This window comes from Fusarium musae, chromosome 3 (genome assembly GCF_019915245.1).
Source record: "Fusarium musae strain F31 chromosome 3, whole genome shotgun sequence".
Lineage (NCBI taxonomy): Eukaryota > Fungi > Ascomycota > Sordariomycetes > Hypocreales > Nectriaceae > Fusarium > Fusarium musae.
In genome coordinates, this window is record NC_058389.1 from 867,832 (window position 1) to 892,479 (window position 24,648).

General features: G+C 47.6%; 7 protein-coding genes across 7 annotated transcripts; 2 read left to right on the forward strand and 5 right to left on the reverse strand.

The window, feature by feature from the left end:
- Positions 1-5,552: 5,552 nt before the first annotated feature.
- On the reverse strand, positions 5,553-7,153 carry J7337_003748 (uncharacterized protein; the record flags this gene model as incomplete). Its single annotated transcript, XM_044821458.1, has 3 exons — positions 5,553-5,564; positions 5,644-6,777; positions 6,857-7,153. 3 exons carry the CDS (start codon positions 7,151-7,153, stop codon positions 5,553-5,555), a joined length of 1,443 nt encoding a protein of 480 aa, XP_044682791.1.
- Positions 7,154-8,776: 1,623 nt separating this feature from the next.
- J7337_003749 (uncharacterized protein) lies at positions 8,777-10,065 on the forward strand (the record flags this gene model as incomplete). The annotated part of the gene is made up of 4 exons (XM_044821459.1): positions 8,777-8,953; positions 9,010-9,388; positions 9,438-9,555; positions 9,603-10,065. 4 exons carry the CDS (start codon positions 8,777-8,779, stop codon positions 10,063-10,065), a joined length of 1,137 nt encoding a protein of 378 aa, XP_044682792.1.
- Positions 10,066-12,126: 2,061 nt separating this feature from the next.
- Positions 12,127-13,444, reverse strand: J7337_003750 (uncharacterized protein; the record flags this gene model as incomplete). Its single annotated transcript, XM_044821460.1, has 3 exons — positions 12,127-13,165; positions 13,223-13,301; positions 13,357-13,444. 3 exons carry the CDS (start codon positions 13,442-13,444, stop codon positions 12,127-12,129), a joined length of 1,206 nt encoding a protein of 401 aa, XP_044682793.1.
- A 2,939-nt stretch (positions 13,445-16,383) lies between these two features.
- Positions 16,384-18,255, reverse strand: J7337_003751 (uncharacterized protein; the record flags this gene model as incomplete). Its single annotated transcript, XM_044821461.1, has 1 exon — positions 16,384-18,255. One exon carries the CDS (start codon positions 18,253-18,255, stop codon positions 16,384-16,386), a length of 1,872 nt encoding a protein of 623 aa, XP_044682794.1.
- A 489-nt stretch (positions 18,256-18,744) lies between these two features.
- J7337_003752 (uncharacterized protein) lies at positions 18,745-19,347 on the reverse strand (the record flags this gene model as incomplete). The annotated part of the gene is made up of 2 exons (XM_044821462.1): positions 18,745-19,181; positions 19,233-19,347. The coding sequence occupies 2 exons, from the start codon at positions 19,345-19,347 to the stop codon at positions 18,745-18,747; spliced, it is 552 nt and encodes a 183-aa protein (XP_044682795.1).
- A 2,377-nt stretch (positions 19,348-21,724) lies between these two features.
- On the forward strand, positions 21,725-22,621 carry J7337_003753 (uncharacterized protein; the record flags this gene model as incomplete). Its single annotated transcript, XM_044821463.1, has 1 exon — positions 21,725-22,621. The coding sequence occupies one exon, from the start codon at positions 21,725-21,727 to the stop codon at positions 22,619-22,621; it is 897 nt and encodes a 298-aa protein (XP_044682796.1).
- A 158-nt stretch (positions 22,622-22,779) lies between these two features.
- On the reverse strand, positions 22,780-24,048 carry J7337_003754 (uncharacterized protein; the record flags this gene model as incomplete). The annotated part of the gene is made up of 2 exons (XM_044821464.1): positions 22,780-23,590; positions 23,639-24,048. The coding sequence occupies 2 exons, from the start codon at positions 24,046-24,048 to the stop codon at positions 22,780-22,782; spliced, it is 1,221 nt and encodes a 406-aa protein (XP_044682797.1).
- Positions 24,049-24,648: the final 600 nt, after the last annotated feature.

The following is a 24,648-nucleotide window of genomic DNA, read 5'->3' on the forward strand; positions in this document are numbered from 1 at the left end:
CATGGCTTGGCGTATTTCTCTCCCAAGAGATACAGGAATCTCCCTTTTCTGCATTGGAAATGATTCCGATCCTTTGCTTGAACTGGAACCCCACGAAGAAATATCAGAGTCAAGCAATTGCAAAGCATCTGGGTTATCGTCTCCCTGGGCTTTATCCGAATCTGTATCGCCATAAAGACCGTCGTCCCGATTGAGCGACTGTGCCGTCGCGGCAAAGCATGCGAGCCTCTCTTGGTGGTAAGCCATATGATTGAAAAGGCCTCTGAAAAATGGCCCAGTCGACAGGCAAAAAGGACATGAGGCTCGTTCTTCTTGATAACTAGTCTGCCCCAAATCTAGCATTGCTTCAATTTGGCCTCTCCCGAGTTCTTGATGTGATGATATGAAGTGATGTTCGAGGGATTCTCGTGACGAGAAATTCTCTGGGTGCTCAAAGCAACGAAATGCCTTCCTGTGGATCTGGGCCTCATGACTCAACCACGCAGACCGAGTCCCGTACATGGTGTCTGGGTCTGGACAGTCATTCCGAGTGCACATGTAAGGTTGGAGATCTTTTATTATATGTTTTCTTGTTCAAGTGTTAGCGCAGTATCTCTAATTGACATTGGTTGGGGTCGCACCTCCAGCGACTTTGTTGAAATTCCCTAGCAGGGCAGACGAGATGGCAATAGGGACATCGGGACTCCGTTTCGTTGGGAGCCAGAAGGGGAGCAGGCGGAAGGTTGGATGTAGTCTCGTCGATGTTGTATGCGGTCGAAATGCGAGATGCTGCGGAGCTATTGTTGCTCACAGTATCCGTATGTCGACCCCTCAAAGTGAATTCTGTCTCAGACAACACCGTAGATTCCGCTACAGGCAGTTTTGGCAATGGCCGAATGAGCTCCAGTGTTTGTGTTTCATGTTGACTAGGGTTGTAATATGATGGTGGGTGAGCTGAGATAGTAGGTGATTTCAATGTCACCTCACTCTGGCTTGCTGCTAACTTCTTCGAATGTCTTTCCCAGTACGAAAATATACGACGGCGGTTCGTGATAGATTTGGCCCACCTCTCTATAAGATGTCCATTTATCACCAATGCGTCAGTTCTTTCTGTCTCAGCAAGAGTGATCTTAGCTTCGTCAGGAGTGATAGGAAACCTCAAAGCTTTCTGGTGCCAGGATTCTAGTCGCCATTGTCTCAAGGTTTCTTCCACGTGTGTTCGATCAAACTCGGTATACAAATCGAACAGGTCTAATACAGCACTCTCATCAACCTCGTCCAGACTTACCATCTGTCTATGAGAAAGCGCTCTCAACATCAGAGGCCCCATCGATCTTGCCGCAGGGTTTCTCAGTTTGAAAGATAGCTTGAAAAGATCCGAAATAATGGAGGCTATCTCCACTAGATTCTGCCCCAACTCAATCTTCTGAGGCGTTCTGTCTTCGTTGTCGGAACTGTCATCAGACGCACTATCCCATAATTCTTGATACTCAGCAAGCGTCTGTTCCACAGACAACCGCTGTCCTTGCAATATTTCCATATCTATAACTATTTGTACGTAAGAGTTCAAAGTCATCTGGTCGTAATATACTTACTGCTGGATATCAACTGCCCGAGCTGCTCAAAGCACTGAGTAATGGCCAGTTTCATCACCGAAAAGCCCCGAAGCCGGGCGTCAAGAGCTGCATTCCCACTTTGAAGGGCTCCTATATTACTCGCCCAGACTTTGAGTCGATCTCTCTGATTAGAGAGAGCCTTTTGTGTGAGACATTGTTTGTGAAGATCGGATGCGTCTTTCAGAGTGGATATGAGGACATCGAATGACAGGAGACTGTCCCTAGTCATTGATGCAACAGAGTTGCTTGATTCAGTATCCATTTTATTGATACAAACTGGTAGAAGAAGTATGTCTCTTCCAGAAATTCATTTTATTTGTACTGTTCAATATGATCTGCGTAAAATTGTTCTTACCGCTCATGAGGGGGGATCGAGATACCCCTTTTCAGGCTACTGATCCGGCTCGTGCCACCTCTACAGTTTCACAGCACTTCGTGGCCTTCAGTGGTTGGCCGATATTACTTGAACCAGCCGATGACAAACAATGTCGCATCTGTTTCCTCTTTCGCATACACCCACCACTTGTCTCAAATTCCCCCGGATTACTTCCATCGTCCAAGCTGACCTACCATTTACAATTCTCGACCTGACTTTCAGCATGGCTGAGGTCGCTGGCTTGGTTCTTGGAACACTCCCCATTATCATATCGGTATTAAATCATAAAGATGAGGTATCGGAATACACACTTGCTTTCTTCCGTTGGCAGAAAGCCAAAGCACTTATGACGCGACAGCTCGCGTTATGTCAGGTGGACTTTGAGATTAATATGCGGTTGCTTCTCAAGAACACTGTGTGTCCAGAGAAACACTGCAATATGATAGAAGACCCACATCATGGTTCTTGGACAGACAGCGAGTTCCTCCAAAGGATAGAAGAAAAGTTGGGCAAGTCTTATGCTGTACTGATAAGCATACTACGTGACATCGAGGGTAGCATGATTTGGATTGTTTCCAGCCTTGATATAGCCGGCCAAGATGAGGTTTGTCAACGGTCATGTCAACCGAGTGTCGAGATGGCGTAGCTGAATATTCAACAGCTGGCACAAAAGGGTTTGGGAGCCATCATACAAGAGCACGATCCCGTCACCCAAGCTATGCTTCCAAAAAGGACTCTCAGACTACGAAAACGAGCGAAGTTTACATGGAGCCGCCATAAAGTCAAAGCTGAGATGAAAAAGCTGGAAGATTGTAATGCAAGATTGAATAGAATCTTGACAGCTTCTAATGAGCTCGCCGAGTCGACACCGGCCACCGAAAACATGACTGTCAGCTTCGTTAGACCTCTAGAAGAAATCTCTAGAAATGCTTCCAGAGTCCATGATGCCCTGTCCAGCAGTTGGTGTTCCCTCGGTGACTGCAATCATCAGGCTGCCATAATGTTAGAGGAGAGACTGTCTCGAAAATCCATCCGTCAGAGATCTGGCGCAAATCGTCCATATGCGAATGTTGGGCACTTTAGTATCTTACTTTCGAGAGATGCTATAGCTGCCTGGCTCAGCGCTGAGTTCCACCTGGAGCGTGACGAACCACTGGAACCAACGTATGAAAGATGTCTTTGACAATTCATCCTAGAGAGGCTGATGATATATTTAGCAAAAACGCCCATCGGAACCGCCGTGTGCGTTTCGAGCCTTCCGATATCCCCGTTAACCAACCTCAAGCTCATAGAGTGACTGACATATGTACCTTCATTCGGAGCGCCTCTGCTCCAGACCTGCGGTTTTCTATAGATCACCGTAATGTCTTACATCGAATTGATCTACCGGGGAGCTCCTATAGCCACAACCCACAGAGAGGACTTAGTTTGCAGGATCTGCTGCCTGACATGAAAAGTCAGTCCTTTGCGTTATGTGATTTCTACCGCCTAGCTATCACACTGGCATCATCATGCATCCAGCTTCGAAGCACTCGCTGGCTTCATCAATCCTGGAACAAGCAGAGTATCTTGTTCTTTCGACCCGACCCAGATGGCGAGGCTTCTGCAGACATGCGGTATCCTTATCTCGCCATTCAATCTCAGTCAGGTATTTTATGGAATGTAAACAAAGTTCAGATACTAACACTCATGCTTAGTGAATGGCAAAGAGGGTTCAGAAATGGAGCGTGTTAACATGCTGAGCCTCGCAATCATGCTCATGGAAATCAAAACAGGAACTGAAATAGAGTGTCATCGACTCCCAGACGACCTGGGCTCAGACGGGAAGCAAAACAGCTCAACCAACTACTTGACTGCTTCAAGGTGGCTCCGTCAACTGACTGACCGCGGGAGGCTTCCGTGGAGATACGGCGATGCTGTGAGATATTGCATTAGATTTTATGACGATTATCATGCCTCACTAGAAGACGCTGATACTCAAAGGCAATTCAGAGAGGAAGTGATTGGTGGGTTGGAGGCAGAAATGCAAGCTATAGTGCATGGGGTTTGACTTGATTTCAACAGAATATAACAAGACTACCTACTATGTTCCCTTCAACTGCCATGGAAAATTCCAATTTATCCTAACTTACCCAACATGCATAAACCAGTCTTTCCTCTTTGTCATTGCGTAGCCAGACCACTGTTGATGCGAATTGCCGAGACAATTTGGACTCACACATGACTACAGTAGTGACTCTGCATAAAGGTTACCAGAAACCAACCACGATGTTATTTCTCCTCTCTTTCTATTGCCAACCGTACAAAGCAATTGCAATTGGCAGGATTGCAAGGCTTATCTTAGACAATTGTGTTGGGTAGCTGTAATACTGCCCGGACTGACTTTGATAAGAGTGTTATTTTGAGTTGATTGACCCCATATCTGGTTGCTCACACCACGCGCCTTGCACAATTGTAATTGGCTTGTTAATAACTGCGTCAGCGAGAAAGAGACTTGTCACTGAACCCCGATCGAGTCAATTCTACCAGATGTGGTGAAGCAAAACGATAAAATCCCTAAATATTGTAAGTGATGAAGTGTGGACTGTAAGTGATGAAGTGTGGACTGTAAGTGATGAAGTGTGGACTGTAAGTGATGAAGTGTAGACTCTATACGATTTAAGATATACTTAAGAGTGATCAAGTGTTTATTGTGCGTGATTGAGTTCATACTTCAGAGTGATAAACAGAGCGTAGCAGTTGTACCATGCGCACCTAATCCTGCCATCGCCATATGCGTATCTAATCTCACACTTCACATTCCACTCAACTTCATAGGAGCCAAACCTCACTCTGCCTATGCACAGAACTCGGTTTCACTTGACAAGCAAAGTCTCTGCTCAGTCCTGTCTGATGATGAGTTCCGGCGTGCAACGCAATGATACGAAAATGAGTCTACGTACTCTTCTTTGGGAAAAAAGGACTCCAATTCCTGACCAAAAACTGAAATTCACGTGGCCATACGAGCTGCTCAAAACGCTGATGACACCAGACCTGATCTATAACGAACTGATCGTCTCATCGATAAACGATAGGGAAGCAACGCAATATCGAGACATCATCCTAGGCGAATACGAAAAGCGATCAAGGACCTCTCCCGAGACCTATCGCCGCGTCCTTGCCATACTCCTCTGCCAAGGGCAGGTGATGAACATCGGCAAGTTTCTGAGGGAGAAGCTACACGACGGACTTTTCCCGTTGGACCGTACCGAAGGGCGCGAGATTGCTCAGAAGTGTTTTAAATCACTCGGTTGGGAAGATGAGGATGTTGAATACTTTAACAGCTCTGGATTGAGAGTATCGGCTGATAGTGATATTGGGAGGAAGCAATAGTACAGTCTACCAAAAAGACGTTATATACTGAGGCAAGACAGTTGGCACTGCATTTCAAGGATTTGTGGAGAATCATAAGTTGCAAAGCTTATGTACTTTACATGTGCAATCCGAATGAAACAGAAATGACACTTTCATGCGAGACCTACGACATCTGTCTGCGACTAATAGTACACGGGATGTCCTTGTGATACATAAACCAGGAGTTATCATACTTCCATCTATGGTTCGGATCGGTAATTCGAACCTACATCTTGGGTTAGTACTTGATTAATAGCTCAGGGAGATGACCAGACTTACATCAAAGTTCACATAAAGCGTAGCAAACATTTTATACATCTCCAACTTGGACATGTGTTTACCCATGCAGACTCGCGAGCCGTGTCCAAACATCATCTCAGTGCACTCGTGCATTCGTCTCACGCGTTGAGCATGTCCCTGTTCAGATTCACCCTTGCTGCGGAGCCATCGCTCAGGTCGGAAGGTATCGACGTCTTCGCCAAAGACACCAACATCGCGAGTGATGACACAAGGGTTGATGCCGACTTTTGTCCCAGCGGGAATGAAGCGACCGTCTGAAAGCTCGAGGCCTTCCTTTGGGACTTCGCGCTCAAGGATGAGACCGACAGCGGGGGATATTCGCATAGACTCACGCATGACTGCATCGAAATAGGGTAGTTGACTGATCTCCTTCCATTGAGGAACGGGTAGAGTCAAGTTGGCGGAACGGAGTTCGGCGACCATCTTCTCGCACACTGAAGGATTCTTGAGTAGGTGGTAAGCAGGAGCACGCATAGCACCAGCGGTCGAATCACCACCAGCTAAGACATTGAGCATAAGCCAGTTCAGAATTTGCTGGTCATCGACATAGTCAACAGTCTCCTTCAAGCTGTTATACTTGTCGATGAAGAGGTCGACGGGCTTACGCTTGGCAGCGCCAGAAGCCACCTGCTGTTGGTACTCTGTGAGAATTTTGATGGTGTACAATACGCCATTGACAAGAGGGCGAGGACCAATGCGCCAGATGGGATTCTTGTCCAGCCACTCGTCAAGCCACGGGATCTGACTGACGGGTGTGAAATACTTGAGTCCAGCAGTGCTTTCAGCAATGATGTTCTCGACATCTGCAGCTTGGTCCATGAAACCATAGTTGCGGCCAAAGCTGATATTCGCAGCTGCGTCCCAGGCATAATACGCAACCCATTCGTCCATCTTGCAGACATAACCTGTGCTAGCAAAGCGATTGTCAAGGTGAGTAATCAGCTCACAGAGGGTTTCGTCCATAATAGGCTCAGCCTCCAACATCTTGGGCAGCGTCCAGAAGCCCCGGATGGGTTTGGTGTATTTGGTGTGAAAGTCTTCATCAGCAGTGTTGAAGATGTTCTGCATGCGCTGGCCATTGACAACGACATCGTTGGGGCGGTACATATTTGTCTAACACAGTCAGAACCCAGTAGAATCAGTCCACCCAGGAAATTCCCATCACTCATTGGGCATCGCTGTAAGGACTTACCTTTCGCCAGGGGTTTCTCGTCGTGTAAATAACACGAATCAGATCTGGGTCACTAATACTGATCGTATTTGGACCAACCCGCACAGCAGAACCCCATCTCTGATGCCATGCTCGCATGTGTCCATCAACATTCCCCTTGGTGGCAAGATACGCCCGATAAAAGTCCGTATACTTTGCAGCAAGAGGGCCAGGAATGCGTCTGAGAGGCGAGAATAAGAGGTCGTAAAAGATACGAGCGACGACAAAAGCAACGCCAACGTACAGCACGTAGCTCAGGTCAAAAGAAGAAAGGTCCATGATCTACAGAGACAACGACTTGCATCTGCGGAGAAAACAAAGAGGATATATCATAAATTTAATTAAAAGCTTCTGCGGGATGCAGACGCGGGACACAGCCGGATCTATATTGCTTTTTGCGGAGGGTATGGTCTGACTAGTCTGATTACTGGAGATGTGTAATGCACTCCCTCTCCACACTGTCTTTATCACAGGTAAAGAGAAAAGTGACGCCCTTGTAGAGAATGCGTCTGGATTATGCACCATGTAACAGTACTCCACCGCCAACTTGCAGGGTATCTATGCTAGTGTTTATGATATGTCTTAACTCCACACGGGAGAAACCAAATACAGAAGCGGAACAGCCATTGAGGATACAGGAACAGGAAGACTTCCCTCGCACACATGTGTGAAATTGTTGGCTTCCCCACACAAGCATGAGGCTCCTTGAAACTTGGCATGCAGTAGTTACAACAAGAATCCCACGCACATGGTCTCGATGAGCAACCACCTCGGTTGGAATCGTCAAAATCGGTTTAGGTTCTTGAGGTTCTGCACGATGAGAACGAGAGAAGAGATAATATCTCACCGGGGAGGCGGGATGATCCTAGTACAGGCCAGGGGTATCCTTGGAAAAAGGCTGAGCAAACAAAGAGCTTACAGGACTCGAGGCAATATTCGAAGCACAAGCTGAATACAAGAGAATATGAGAAGTGACTGTCACGTAACTAATGGCTCAATCTCGGTTAGTACACAATAAGATAACGTTGGAGCTAGTGACACGGGACAAGTATGCCACTGGTACGGGAACTAACCTTGGACTAACGTACCCGTTAGACAAGACATCACTTAACATTGATATTCACGCAACGGTATCTTCAACACTAAAATAATCAAGACTCTTATTTGACTGAAATCCACTCTGCACAAATTTCCCGCAGAACTTGTCGCGGCAGGCAAGCCAAACCAACTCTCTGCGGCGAGCCAATTATGCAGGAGTATGGCACAGCATCTGATCTATCAGATTCGCGAGCCCCAACACTTCACCGGGATTGGCAGTAATACGGAGATAACAATAAGCGACCCCCATGCTCTAATTCTGGTTTGCGACCCTGTTGTAACAACTGATATTTGACATATTATGCAAAAGCGAGCAAACATCTTCCCCCCCGTGATTGGATCTGCAGATTGTCTCCGTTGTGGCTCGCTCAGCGTATGATTGTGATGGCATTGATCGTCCCCATTGTTTTCTCTCCTCTCACAGTCGGGATATTCTCATGCCCTCGATTGGATTCGCTACTCGGGCGATTTTGCAGCCCCGTTTTCAACGTTGCTTTTTTTCTGCCGTTGTTTCGAGTCCAACAGTCCAACGGCTTCGGTCTCTCCCGAGGCCAATCCTTTCCCCACGATGAAATATCCTTCCTTCTTTTTCTTTCTTTGTGATACTTGAAATCCTTCGCCCAGTTTCTTTGAGATGTGACAGATGCCTGAGAGAACGAGGCTATGTTATGAGAGAATTTGTTTGCCTGCCGGTTTGGTTATTTTCGTATTTGTGTGTCAGGGTTTGTCCTTGGATACATATAAGACGCATGAATGTGCCTGTTAAAGCAGAGTGAGACAAACTTGTTGGTTATCGATGCGAATATGGCTGCTGCTACGCCTTCTCCTGAGTATCTCGCCGAGACGCGTGGCCCGATGATTCGGACTGTTACGTGGCTCTCTGTGATCTTTCCCATTCTTTTTGTTGGACTTAGAGTGTACACGAGATTGTTTGTGCGAAAGGTCTTTGGTCTTGATGACTGGGTCATTGTTATCTCTCTGGTAAGAAGCCAAACTTCCTCGACATCCTACTTACTGACAAATATGGGTTGCAACAGGTTCTTCTCATCTGCTATGGCGCCATCATCGAAGCTGCCGTTCAGAAAGGTCTCGGTCGACACGTCGAATGGGTTCTCACCTTTGCTCCCCAAGATGCCGTCCCGGTCGCATTGCTCGGCCAAGTCTCACAGCCCTTTGTGGTCATGTCGTGTGCCTTGGGCAAGACATCCTTCTCGATCAGCCTCATGCGACTAGCCGCACAGCGATTCATCCATCGGTTCCTCTGGTTCATCGTCGTCACTATGCTTACACTTCACATCCTCATCTCTATTATTGTCTTTGTGCACTGTGAAGATCCCCGAACAACATGGAACCCGGCTATCGTGAGCAAGTGTTGGCATCCTAATTCCTACCTTGGAGTTTTGTACTTCATCGGCGGTAAGTCTGCTCCACACGCATGGTTTTGTCTAATACTAACATCATCAAGCTTACTCTGCCGTGACCGATTTCATCCTCGCGCTTCTTCCTTGGGCTATGCTCTGGAACTTGAACATGAAGAACAAGGAAAAGTTCGGTGTAGCTTTCGCCATGAGTCTTGGTGTCTTGTACGTTCTCGTCCCCTATGATCATCGTCTCTTACTAACTCCTCTAGCGCCGGAGCTATCGCAGTTATTAAATGCACAAAGCTCAAAGCCAACGCAACAAGCACCGATCCTACCTACGACGTCGGTGAACTTCTCTTCACTGCATGCGCTGAGAATGCACTCATTATCATGGCTGCTTGTATACCTACCCTTCGACCCATGCTTCGCAAGGTCTTTCCTTCATCAGCCAAGTCAAGCGAGAACTCGCATCGTTTGAAGAACATGAACAACATCATGTTCGTTCCCAAGAACAAGGCTGGTCAATGGAGTGCTTTGATTGAGACTGAGGCTCATCCGGATCACAACTCTGACAACCAGAGTGACAAGAGTATTCTCAAGGAACATCGTGGTACTATGAATGGTCAGGACAATGCTGGGCCAGCTGGTGGACCAGCTAGTCCAGCACTATCACCCCATATCAGAAAAACAATGTCGGTAAATGTGTCGTATGACAGGAGTAACAGTATGTAAGTGGGAATAGGGCAAATAGGTAGATTAGATACAGCGACCCTAAGCTAGGTACCTTGAATAACCTGTGCAAGTCAAACGCCAGAAGTTCCCGTGAAAATGTTAGCGACCTTTTTGATCTGGTCTAAAGGGTCTGGGTAGGCCTGTTCTTGGCATTACACACAGATCACTAACAGGGGACCAAATCTGTGCTTATGCGATATGTTAGTGGAAGTCGCCGACCTCGAACTCAACAACAAAAACATGCAGTCAAGGTCTTACCGCAAGTAGTTCAATTGTATTTTGAAATCACAAACAATTACAAGAATTCAATCGCATCTGCCTCGCACCTCGCGCAATTGACCGAAACCGGAACATCTATATCAGGTGACGATGACTCATCGTACGATAACCAAAGCCAAGCCAAGTCTTTATTGGTTTCTCCCTCGCAAGAAGGGTCATGCCTTTTGCAGAGCCACAAGCTGGAGTCCAGTGATTGGCTATCTTGCATTTCTCAACCTTGGCCTCATATTCGCGACTCACTTAGATTTGCGGCACAGTCAATAATTCTGGCCAGGCTGGGAACTAATATTGTGCAGAAGCAAATACCGATGGCATAAATAAGAGGGAGATTGCCTCGGTTTCGTTTGTATTAGCTATAGCCATAATACAACTAAAAATGTCATGTCTTGGAAAATTACCGAAATCTGGCCCCGACTTGGGGATTCACCTCGACGGTGATACATATCTTCCTGGTGATAACATCACAGGACTGGTATATCGAAAAGCGCATATCGTGAGCCCAGACTCATCACTCACTGTATCCATGATCGGAACATCGAAAGCAAGCCAACAGGTCAAGGATAGAAAAGGTGATTATACATGGGGGGTAACGCTACTTGACCATTGCCAGACCATATTTAGGGGGCCTTTGCATATCGAGAACGGGGTTCATAAGGAGTGGACATTTAGTATACCTGTTCCGCTATATACCGACCCAAAAGTCAACAATGTCAGACAAACCTTAAGCTTTGTTCCTCCGGATACTACAGACCACGAACTGCCTCCGTCCTATATCCTCGGCGACGGAGGAGAAAAGAGAGAGTCGGCGTGCATCCAGTATATCATCGAAGCCAAACTTACAGCTGAAGTTCATGGAAGAACCGAAGCCTTTGAGGCTATATGCCCTTTCAAGATCATACAATTGACGCAAGATGCTCCTATCGCAAACTTCGGATCCAGACGAATTCGCTATCCACGAAAAGCCTCAAGTCAGATGCTTGTGCCAGGATCTGAAAATGTGAGATTGTCTTCGCTACAAAAGATCAGGAAGCACTTCTTTTCATCAGACCCTGACCTAGCATTTGACGTTTTTGTTGACGTCCCAAGGATCATCCAACTTGACAACCCAACGCCTATACCGATCAAGTTTCTTGTGGCACCAAACTGGCAAAAGACAAGCCCTGCAATTCAAGGTGTTGTACAAGAGGTCAAACTTACAACTGTACACATTTGGATAGTCACAGAAACATCACTCAACGGAAGCTTTGGAGGACGAAGAACAGAAATTGACCTTGGGGTTGTCCAAGCTCTCAACAAACTCAAGATGAATCTTCGAATACCCTTCACACGACAATGGGAGCCTATCGATGTCGGAGAATTGTCAGGCCTGCGGATAGGTCTAAAGAATACAGGATTTCCGCAAGAATGGAGTTTTGCACAGACGGGGTTTACGCACTCATTTTGTACATATAATATCATGGTTACGCATGGAATTGCATGGTGGATTCAGGGTGAGATTGCGGGAGTCGGGTTTGATGTGGGTGGGGAGGCGGATTTGTTGATACTAAGACCCAGTGATGATCGAGTACGGCCTGAGGCGACGGAGGGTGGAAGTAGTAGGGCGACAGAGACTGAGGCTGAGGTACAACATGATGAATCGTGGATCAGGCCACCTGTGGAAGAGGCCGTACCGGCATACAGAAGGACCGACGGTACTTGAGTATCGATTTATTTGCGGTCTAATAAGCTCTAGTGGCGTAAAGGTTTAATTCTTGATATACCTATGAATTTAACAAGTCCCATCTAAGCCAAACGGACCTCTATGTCAATGTTATAAGAGGGAGAAGCACCCGTACACTCACTCGTGAAATCCACTCCCGCCTGCACAAGCACCAGTCGTGAAGAGCACGTCCAAAACTCAGCAATCTGATCATCCCCCCAGAAGCACTGAAGGCCCAGGGGGTACGAAGTCGCTGGGATAATCTTACAGATCAAAGAGTTCGCCGCATTAGCTGTTGCTTCCTCAGTTGACATGAAGCGCACATAGTTGTCCGAGCTTCCGTTGACATTAGAGTAAGCGGCCTTTCCGTTCGAACTTCCGGGTCCGTTGACGACTTTAAATTCTCCTGTGTGATGGTTGAGTGTGAAGGTTAGATCGGTGTCAACGTCAGCTGTGAAGTTGAGGAAGTATTTTCCAGTGCCGATTTGGTTCTCTAGATGGACGAAACCAACACCCCCGAGGGAGGCGAGGTCAGGATCACCGCTGTCGTGTGCGATGAGGAGAATCGTTTGTAGTGGATCAGCTGCCTTGGTCTTGGTGGCAATGATGTTATTCTTTAATTGTGTCCCAACAACTTTACTGATCTTCTCGGTGGAATAAGTCTGCCGAACAATCTCTGTCTTGGCTGTTTTGGTGGCGTAGGCCGTGGCGATAGCTGTCTTGATCCTACTCCTCTGTGCAATAATAATCTTATGAATGACTGAAACAATCTTCGTTTGGGGAAGGGTAATAGTCTTACTGGTAACACCAACACGCAAACATGCAGACGAGTACTTAGCCGAGTTGCTGCACGCGCTGTTGGCGTAAGAAGGGATGACAGGGGCATTAGCTGCTCGCTTCCTGAATGGTGAGCTGACATTCTCGGCAGTCGTTGTGAATGTCTTTGTGGTCTGCTGAATAACTGTCTTGGTACCATCCATTGCCACAGTTGTAGTGACATCGATCATAACACTCTGCACGACAGAGTTGGTTCTTGTGGCCGTGACAAGCTGGGTGTTGATTGCCGTTACGGATTTCCTGACTGTCGGTATGCTTGTTACAGTCTTTGTCCTATAGATAGTCCTGGTGTGTCATCATTAGCTGTTGTGACACTACGTAGACAGAAGTCGTTAGCCCTACACTTTCTTGGGTGTCGCGGTGGTATATAGATAAGCCTTGCAGTCGGGTACATATGTTTTACTTGAAACTGCGGTAACGGCTAGTTCAAGAGTCAGTTGTTGATTTACAGGTATTAATTATAAAACACGACATACCATTTAAGCAAGAATCAGAGTTCATAGTCAGGGCCTGAGCACTTGACAAGGCCATGGCCAAAGCCACGAAAGATTGTGAGAACCTCATTTTTTCAATACTAACCGGCCCAATTTTCGCAAAAGGGGGAGCAGAGGAGAAAACCGTCATCGAGTTGTAGCAGACTGCATAGTTAAATATTTCTATCCCTTGCCGCAATTCCGGTTGTATGAGTGATAGATCGGTCGAAACTAACCAGACATGTCTGAGCCTTGTTTGAAGTCGTCGCTGCTAACTTCACTTGGCTACACTGAGCAACAAAGAACTAAGAATAGGTAGGCTAAGGTATTCTAAACTATCTAGTTAAAAACGCTTTCATTTTTCCCGACAACACTATCGATCATTATGCTATTTGGAGTTAACCCTGCCCTGATAGGTCTGGCCCCAGAATCGCTATCACGAGCTACATACCTTTCAGTCCGAGGCCTCGTTCAGCCGATTTCTTTTCTCGCCCCGAGCTTCAAGAATGCTTTTTATCTTATTATTCAGATGCACTCCATCCATGTATCTTGCCTCCGAGCTTATTTCCCTCAGTTCCGGAGCTTTAATATAGTCAATGTTATCAAGGACGCGCTGGTGCATCTCGCCAAAACTCTCAAATAATTCGGCCATGCTTTTCCTCCTACTCTGGTCAACGGCCAGCATATCTTGATGTATTATATCGAGCAGAGCATGAACGTAGGCGCTGCAACCCCGCTTCCTATGCAAAGAACCGATCCACTGCCAATAGTGTCAGAAAGAGGTTGTAGCAAGTTTCTATCTTGGGATACTTACCTTGACGATTTGTTCTTTTACCCCAAGCCTGTAGCCCTCTCCAGGGTCAAGCCATTTAAAATCGAAGTATATGTCGGTCATGACCCCAGTTATATAAGGCGAAACCAGGATGTCCTTGAATCGTTCTCTCAGGTCATTTCCCCCAAGGAGCCAACAAGTCATTTCAAGTAATAGACAGCCGAGACTCCAGACATCATACGCTCTGGATATCCGACCATCACGGATATCGCACTCGGGTGCTCGATATCTGGGTGTGACAGGCAAATCGGCTGCAGGAATAATAGATCTGGTTTCCTCCCGGTGGGCATCCGCAATGCCAAAATCCGATATCACAAACGCGCCTCGCTTCTCTTTCCGTGATCTAAACCAAAGAATATTGGCAGGTTTTACATCGCCATGTCTGCCGAACATTGTCTCCGTATCCATATGGGATTTTCTGCCTTCATGGATATGTGCAAGGGCCCCAATGATATTTCGAATTTGTTCCGATAGCCATAGGAGACCTTCGCTGTTTGCAGAAGAGGGATTCACGAGTGGACCAGGGTGGATTTTCCAATACATGAGAAGATCGTATTCGGCGGCTGGAAAGACGAAGTGAAATCGGCTTTGGAGAGTGTATGTAGCCAAAAGCGCGATAATATTCGGGTGACTAAGACCGCTGAATCGTTTGAGCATTTCCAATTCTTTGCTCGACCTGTCTTTCTCCCGGCTTGCAGTTTTCAAAGACTTGACGGCAACGAAGCTAACATAAAAGCCATGCTATGCGGTATGGATATTAGAGTCTCGTAAATTAGCAAGGATTGAAAGCCAAACTCACCTTCTCCAGTAACGGGGTAAACCCATGTGAGTTGGTGTCAATCTTGTACTTGACGACCTGCCCGCATCCCCCTGACAGTGTCTCTTCGTGTACTCCATAGCTGTCTCTGCATAACACCCAGGGGAGCATCTGTCCTTTGGGCATATCATAGTGCCGAGCCTCGTAATCTTCTCCCAGTGCAAAGAACCCCGGCGACATTCGTAGTTGATTAATGTTGAAATAGTCTCTCTGCATATAAGACCACCCCAGGTTTGCCATGCAGATCTGGGCCGTAAGATGATACCCCGATCCTTGTACGAGAGGAAATCTTTCGTCATGCAAGTCTGCATCTATGAAACCCTGGATATCGCCGCTTCGTTCTACAAGGACCAGTATTGCAAAGGCTCGAAGAAAAGGGGGTTTGTCGGTGCCCAAGATTAGATCGCTGCATGCCTCCGCGCTCTCCAGTCCTATCTTGACGGATTGGAGTTGTCGGATGATTGTATCCCGCGTTATCAGCCTTTTCAGGACCGGATACGGCCAGAAGAAGTAGTTCTCTCCGTTAATGTGCGGAACCCTTTCCCTCCAAAGCGCATCGCCTAGTATAAGTTCAGAGTCTGGCGAGCCTTGTGTAGAAGTCGAGATAGAGCCCATGATCACTCCACTATGAGAGATCGCGTTGGCGCTGATCCGATTGACGGTTGTTGGGATGTGGGGAAATGCGCCGCATGCCAAGAACTTCCAGGGTCGATAAGAAATGTCGATGACTGGGGTTTATCGCCAAAAGGTTCAGAGGCAGAGACAAAGAGACTACGGTGCACTGAAAGGACAAATGTGAGATCTGTCAAGACTCAGTGATATCAGTCCTATCTCACGTATATATTCTGATAAGCTTGTTACGGCTCCTCTTAATGCACCTCTATCATGACCGGTGAGTCTCAGTCGGTGACAGGGATGCCTCGGGGGAGACATAAAGGTTCCAACTCGGGATAGTGGGAGATACCCGGCATGTCAGCCCAACGTTTTCTGTCCCCCCAAAGGCACAGGTCACTTGGCCTCGCTCCGAAGCGCGTTTGAGTGCTCGCCTCACTAACTCAATCTGTCTGACGTCAGGCCAACGTACGATTGCGGCGGGTATCAGCTCGGAGTTTTACTTGTTTGGCTTGTGTAACCATCTTCTCTTTCATAGCCGTCAAGATATATGCCTCACTAGCAATCACTCGTTAGGTTAGGCTGGTTATTGGCTGGGCCTTCCGAAGGCTAAATCAATGACCACTGACCGGGTACATAGGCACTATGTCCGATCACCAATGGGCGGACCGAGGTGCACCACATGACGCCCTGACATCACCCACCATTCAGACCATTCAAGATACCGAGGACTCTTTGGATCGATAGACATCGGCGAAAATACTCAATGTTAGTGAAGTATGTACTTGTTCAACTGCCTCTTCCCAGCCTGCCATTGATCAACAGCTTTGCCAAACATATACCCATCAATAAATATATCGCCCACGTATCTATACTCACCCTGCGTCCCCTCAGCCCTCAACAATATCGGCGTCGAACAACCCAACGGCACGACAATTATATCACCCGCAAGCATGAACCCCGATCCCATCGCAAGCCGACGATTCTGTGTAAGACAGAAACATCTCCCCATCATACGATCTCCAAAATGAATCTGTAAAAAGTGCCGCCTCATCTCAGCTTTAACCTCGGATGGAGATTTCAAGCAGTACGCTAGTCTGTCATCGAGTCTGATGTATGGTAGACGGTCGCGAAAGAGATTCGCAAAGACATGGTAAATTTCTGCCTGCCATCGGCCTCGGTCATATTCCGATGGGATTTGCCCGAGACATATCGTCGCTGCGAAACATTCTTCTGCCATTTGTATTTCCTGCTCAGTGCGACCTTCAATGGCCTGAAGAAGTAGCGCTCTCCAGTGTAGGAACGCCATGAGATAATCTCCCAAGTTGCAAAGCGTTCCGACGACGACACCTTTGCTCTGCACAACATCAATCTCGAGCCCTGAAATCTCAAGTTTGTTGAGGCGTTCGTCACGGAACCTGCAAATAGCTTTGCTGGAGCCAGAAGCTGCGAAGTTGTATTTGAAGCCCATTGCCGACGTTTGTGGAACGTGTGACCAGTCGGGAACGAATGTTGGAAGATTAGCGGTGCTGGTATGAACAGGGAAGTGGATCGCTTCGCAGATAATGTCGAGCTTCTCAGTCGTCTTAAGAAGAAAGTCGACAATCTCAGTGTACACATCCTTCACGGAGAGATTGTAGTCCGCGCGGAACTCTTCCCGAATACTGGCTGGTAAGACCCCAAGTATTCCGTAGAGCTTATCTCTAGGATCAGATGCGAGCTTCCTGCGGCAAGTTCGTAACACCTGTAGAAGAGCCTCTTCGCCATCCGACATGTGGAATTTGAGGTCTGGTAGACTAGCTGGCCCTTGGTAAATGAGCGTCTGAACATAGCTGAACTGGTCAGGTGAAGTCGCCAGTCGCCTCTTGAGTTGGTCCTTGTTATTGAAGATAAGCTCTCCTCGACGTTGGCTGAATAGTACTGAAGCGCTCTGGTATTTCTTCCACTCAAGACGAGTCGAGCCACAGTAAACCATTATTCGTTTCGCATTGAAGACTTCTTGGACGACCCATAATCGTCTCCAATATTCCCTCCCAAAGAGTGACACCACCGCCAAAAGGTCACCGTTTTCGGTCCCAGCCGCTAAGATTTTGGAAATATTGCTGGAACCAAAAGGTTCACCTGTAGTCGCGATAGCGTCGAGCAAACTAACGGCTCTTACGCTGTCGTTCTCTTCCGGGCCGAGCCAGATTGCCACGCTATCCGCATTGGAATAGATGAACGGCATGAGTTGAACCTGCTGACTACGCTCATCACGATCCTTTTGGTTGATGCACAAAGCATCTGCCCACACCAGCACGGATGAGTGTTTTTTTCGAAGTGCTTGCAGTGCGCCGTGAAGACTGACAGCTATGGGGATCAAACATCCTTCAATCTCAATTTTTCGGGTATCACCCGTATCACCCCAAGTGTACGAGATAGCCATATAAGGAGGAGGCTGTTCCAAAGAAACATGGATAATCTCGCACTTGATCATCGTCTTCCTCTCCGGCAGTATTCTAACAAGTCTGATGGATGCATCTTCAATGGGTCTGTACTGATAAGACAGCTCGCTAAACGAAGATGCAGCCTGCTGGTTCTGGAGTAGCTTGGGGCTCGGGCTAAGGGCAGCTTTTGGTGTAGGTGGAGATAGCGGTGGCATGACATTGTAATCGTAGGGATATGGCATAAATTGATTATTGTAGCTTGCCTCTGGAACTACCCCATATGGCTGATTTGGCGGACGTGGTGGAGGGACGTCGTATGGGCGACCTTTGCCTTTGCCTTTGCCTATCCTAATGGGCGGCGGGGAAGGGACCCGTGCGTCTGCTGACACTTGCGGGTAGGCCATAGGATAGTCTTTGAGATACCAAGAAGTATAGAGTAGGGGCTAGGCCAAAATCTGGATGGCTTTGTGTCAAATTCTAGTTGTTGAAGCTGGCAAGTTGAGTGATTTCAGCTGAACTCATGGTTGTGAGCCTTGGAGTCAGCCTGTGGCTTGGAACAGCTGCACCCTATCAGATGGGCTGAAAACGTCTTTGGCCTAAACAAGGATAGCATCAGGTCACATCAGATTATCTACAAATACCTAGAGGAGATAATGGCAATTGCAATGGCATCTTATTAATTGTTTCGATGGTTTTTAGCTTTCTTACATCTCGGGCTGATACAGAAAACTATCTACATCGAGCTGTTCTGCCAGATCTAGCAACTCCCCAGGCGTCAACCCCGCCATGGCATTAGCCGCAAAGAGGTCCCATCCTGTCTCATCCGAGACATGTTCCTGTAAGTCAGGTTCTCCGTTTTGCTCTTCTTGGACGTCGACATGATCTTCTCTCTGGTTTGGTACTTCCGGTGTTGCGATATTACTAGCCGGCGTCAGAGCAGATAACTTTTGCTCCAACTGCTCAAGCTCTACTTTACGCAAAGGAGCAATGAGACTTCCTTTCGCAATCAGAGTGTCAAATACATAGCGAGCATCATCACGCCATGAATCATCTGAAAGAAGAGATGGGCAGATTATAGGGATTAGGTGGAGGAGGAACGCTGACGACGAGGCATACTCAATCTGAAAAGGCAAAAATGCCTCTACGACAAAAAGTCAGATTCAGAATTGAATTGATTGACAATGGTACTTACCGATGAGATCTTCATCTGCCAAGGCACGGAGCGTCTTCAAAATCGCCTGCGCTGAGCTAACGCATGACTGTATAAGCGATGCAACCGGTGGAGATAGTGATAAGCCGTGGGTCATCATTTGTGTCTTTGACTGTTCGATGTGCATATGCAAGGCACACATTATCTGCGGTCTCGTCGTGAGTACGACGCACTGAAAGAAGGTCAGTTCAGAAATCTCAAATTTGGCGCTGCACTCTGAAACTTACGTGGTGATATTGGAGCAGCAGTCTCGTTGCAATTCTTGACGCTTTGCTGATTGAGTCTCGGAAATGATTGTTGATGATGTTGTTCAGATCACGGTTTAGCTCAGCCAAGTTGCGTAGGATAGACTGTGTGTTGCTAAAAAGGGTGCCATCGTAATCTTTCCCAACGCCGTATACCGCTTCAAAATGTTAGCAGCCATTTCGTGGTGGATTTAATGAGGACGGCACTCACTCCCCAGTAGTCGAGCTATTAACCGAGCAAGCTGAACATGAAGGGTCAGACTCAGTGAGCTTAACGAGCTGTCCGCCTGGGAAGGTAATTTATTAGTTATGTCCTCGTCCCGAATCGCGCTGGTTGCACCAATCAGTGCAGCAAACTCTTGGTCTAGCATATAAACCACCCAGAATATTATGTGGCATCGCTTGGAGTGTTGCGCTCCGACAGCTTCTTCCGGCATATGCCTGTGGAATCCAGACAGAACACATATCCGGAGAGCCTGTCCGATATGTTGATATGCTGCTACTCGCATGTCAATCGACTGAAAGTATATAGCAGCTAGAGTGAGTGTTTGTGCAGAGAGAACCGGATCAAGCGCAATGCCTGCTAACTCTGGCATCAATGGCATCGCCCGTGCAGCGTATTGATACCCCGGTGGACTTCCGTTAGTACTCTTCCCACTGAGGAAAGCTTTACCGAAAGCGATCATGAGTAAATACTGCGCATACCACAGCTTACACGAAGCCGCTTTCGCTGAGGCATCTTGATAGAGCTCTTTGAAATGCTGAAGAAACTCAGCCTCGTCTATCAAACTCGCCAACGGGCCAAGGTAGAACCTCGCAGTCTGAATGAGAAAGTATGCATAGTCCGATGGAGGTAGATTGGAAATATCCGGTGGCTCATCTGGCATAAGTGGTCTCCACTGTAGTCGGAAGGCCACTCCGTCGAGGTGCCAGGGTAGAGGCTCGTTGTTTGCTTCGGGGAGATGCTTGCCTACTAAGGCTAGGACTCTTCTGCAGAAGGCCCATGATGATGCGGGTCCCATGTACCCTGTGGAGATCCGTTAGTATATGCCGATGATTGACGGAGGGCACTTACAGTAGCGGCCCATGGCTTGGCCGAACACATAGTCATTGTCGACGAGGGGGTTTTGTCGGAAGGCCGGGTCGAGGACGTCATTAGTGGATAGCGAGGCAGCCTCGTTTGTTTCGTCGTTCTCGTCATGATCTTGAGGTGTTCCAAGAGTAAGATCTTGAGTAGCTACGTCAGTAAGGATGGCAGGTTGTTGGCTGGTAACTCACCTCCATCCCCGGCCAGGGAGACGTCCCGTGTGACTACACCGGAAATACCATAGTCAGAAACAGAAGAGTGCCTTGGACGTGGCCTACTTCCATTCCCAAACGACCCTGGCGATGGAAGTCCATCTTGTCGCCTCTCCAAGGCACGCAGGTAGCTGTCCCAAGAATTAGCCACAGCAAGATTAAAAAAGGTGATGAGACTCACCTCTCAGGCACCGATACCTTCTTCTCTTCCGCCTCGTATATGCATCTCTCGTTCTTCCGTCCACACCTCAGACAAGGCTGCGCCCCCGAACACTTGACCTTCATAGACCGACATCGCTTACACCTACCCAACAGCCACGACAATCAGCAATCGGCTTCCAGCGGGCCAGAAAAGAACTCACGCTTTAGCACATTTCTTAATAATCCGAAACTGGCCATTCTGTGTAGCAGGCATCGTTGCGCAATTGACAATGGCTGTTGAGGAGAGAGGTCGGGGTGCTGTTCCGACTTAAGTCTTTTAGCTGGAATATCATTCCGGCACGGTCTTTGCCTAGCGTTCGTGGGAAAAGCTTATCACCGGCTTTGAGGGAGCGTTATCGGCTGCGGAGTGAGAGCGGTCGGAATGAGATCCCGATAGTGGAAGCTTATCACCCGGAGACTGTTAGTGTCCTATATCGGTATAACAATCCCGACTTTTGCACTTGAGATTTGTGTCAGTGTAAGTCGACTGCCAGGTTCAGTGCTTCTGGAAGAGATCCCTGTGGGCCTGTTTCTAGAATTGGTCAACGCTTTGATGTCAGAACTGTCACAATGACCAGGGTTTTGACTACGTTTCGCGCCGCAATTGCATCCAGGTCAGTCAGAAAGACATGTCGGAGTCGGCCATATTGTTCAGAGGCACAGTATCTGACCCTCCAATCTAGACCATCGACGTTGCATGCACGCAAATGCCTGATAACAAACACATCAATGCGACTGAACTCGTCAGCTGCAGCTGTAACTGCAGCTAAGCCTGCATTCTCAGCAGTGCAACCAATCACCAATTTCGAGGAAACGATAGCCAACAGACCAGACTTTGATCACTCCAGCAAACCCATCGAGATAACAAAGTCCCCAGACCCATCATGGTCATACGGGGATGGTGTGCGCACTGGTCAATCCCCCACTGACAAGATCCACCGAGAGATCGACCCGTATTCGCCTGACAGATCCGTCGGGCAGAACTACCGACTTTTGATTTCTGGTATTGCACCACGGCCTGTTGGTTTCATCAGCACTGTTTCCGGCGATGGCGGAGTAAAGAACTTGGCGCCTTTTAGTTATTTTCAGGTCGTTGATCATGACCCGCCCATGTTCATCGTTAGCTTCTCATCTCGCTTTGGGTCGGCTAAAGATACGTATCAGAATCTGAAGGATACTGCGGAATGTGTCATTAATACCGTTTCGGAGAATATGATAGAAGCAGTCAATGCTTCTTCCATTGATGCTCCATATGAAGTATCAGAATGGGATATTACTGGCTTGACTGAAGCTCCAACAACGACTGTCAAGCCGTCCCGCGTTAGAGAGTCGGTACTTTCTATTGAAGGGCAGGTCGTGGATATCAAAGAGTTCGTGAGCAAAAGACCAGGAATGAGTAATTATGGAATGGTTCTCATCAAGGCTACAAGGTTTTGGGTTCAGGAAGATGCTGCCAATGAAGACTTTAGTCACATTGAGTTTGACAAGCTACGGCCCATCGGACAACTGGGTGGCATGTCGTACGGGCGGATATCTTCGACTTTCGAACTTCCGAGGACAAGATGGACCGATGAGCAACCTAAGAGTAAACTGTTGACTAAATTGGAGAATGAAAAGGCGTCATAGCGAGGACTGTCCAGTTTTCTTTACTGTAGAACTTGATCTTGTATAGATCAACATTAATTCAGCTCCAATCCTAGATCTACTCACTGAGCAGTACTCAGTTCTCATCATGATTCGATATAAATCTCAGCAGGTTTCAATTTGTATTTCTATGTATTTACTTAACCCAGTATTCTACGTCGGAGCTCCTGTCTCATCGCCAGCGCCATATGCTGCGTCCTCTCCACTGCACCACGATTCTCCACCGCTCGTCGGTACAAATAATTAATGCATTCCTGCACTGAGCCCCACGGTAAACACTTGTAGATCTTTGGTGTCTCGGAAGTGACTCTGTTCTCCTTTACGGCCTTCTCGTAATCCTGCAGCAGCTTACAACTCAATTCGTCGGCCATGCCCATAATCTGAGCACACTTCATAGGCACTGTGGGGAGACCAGCCTTAAGCCGCTTTCGGTGTGTGCCTAGAGCCTTCTGCGCACTCTCAGCGTTATGTGTCGCCAGAACGAGTGCCGCGTCTGGGAAGCTGAGGTTGGCAGCTTCGTCGGGCACTCTTTGAGAAATTAGCATGTCGGCAATATCGTTATATGAATTGTCCGTATCCTCTTTTGTATCGTGAATGAGGGATCTGATCTCATTCTCGATATATGCACCGCGAACTAGCTTGATGCCCACAGTCCAGCCTTCTTTGGCCGCTAGTTGGATATGCCTTTTCGCGTTTTGTCTGGCACCTTTGAGATAAGCTTGAATGGTGTTGTAAACCAGAGCATTCCCGTGCCGATTGTGTTCGCGCATCAGGGTGATGGTCCACTCGTCAAGTGTAGGTTGCATAGCTTGTTGTTCCGCGTCTATCCAGAGTTGACACCCACGCTTTCGGGTCTCGCTACAAATATCGTTGAGAGCCTTTTGGAGGTATCTATTCATAGGTCTGCCAGCCCGTAAAGCGTCTACGGCGATGGGTCCGGCACCAGTCACCCTGAGCCATGTAAGTTACTTGTCATTTGCACTGAAGTAGGGTACTTACTTGACAGCTAGAAGATCACCAGCCTCAATCATGTTAAGAGTATCAATGTTGCCCTTCTTCCATTCATCGATCATATCGTAGCACTCTTTTGGATAGTCCTCAACGCCAGTGGTCGGGAGCTTCACGTTGGGGTCCAACACGACATCTTTCGAATATCCAAGAATGATGCCATGGAAGCCAAGCTTCTTGATGTACTTGACAGTATTTGACACTTCTGGAATGCTGTTCCCAGCGCAAAAGTGGTCATAGATAGTCCATTGTAGAATCCGACTGAGCACTGGGTTCTTATCAGGGTTGAGGATGGCTGAGTTGGACTGTGTGATAAGCGCGATGAATGCAAGTGATGGCCGTAGTAGCCACTTATTTGCCATTACTGTTGTCAAGGCGATGGAACGCAAGAGCACTCCCATCGGTATCTTGGATAGAGGTGATGGTTCCTCCACCATGCGCGCCTGAGGAGGCTTTAGAGAGGTTCTCAGCGCTTCATTGGTAACAGTTCTAATTTGTGGTTGGATGTAAAGGCGGGATAGAGGCAATAAACACCTTTGATGATGAATTGTTGTTCTGGAAAGCATGTTGAATAAGTGAAATTGGTGGCTAGGCGGTAATGGAAGGATTCTAGCTTATCAAAAGATGTCCGTGGCTTTCATATATTCTCATGGAAGTGTCGGTGTCACCGTCCAACATTCTCCCACTGTCCTGCCACCATCACTATCTAACACCAATCTACGTCACGCGAATAATAAAGGTCGGAACGATTCGCCGACGCTTCTATTCCTATCTTGTCGCCTTGAGAGCAAACCCTGCATGATCCAACAGAGTATCTGTGTCACAAAATGCGGGCCGTTATGCGGAGGAGGTCACGAGGATGTGATACTCTACTCATGCAGATTTCGCTGATAAGTGCCGGTACCAATGGCTCCAGAAGGTGGAGAATCGGTTACGAGCTGGATTCACCCGCATATGCAGGTGTTGCCTGACTTGTCTGTTGAAGTGTCGGAGCGAGATAT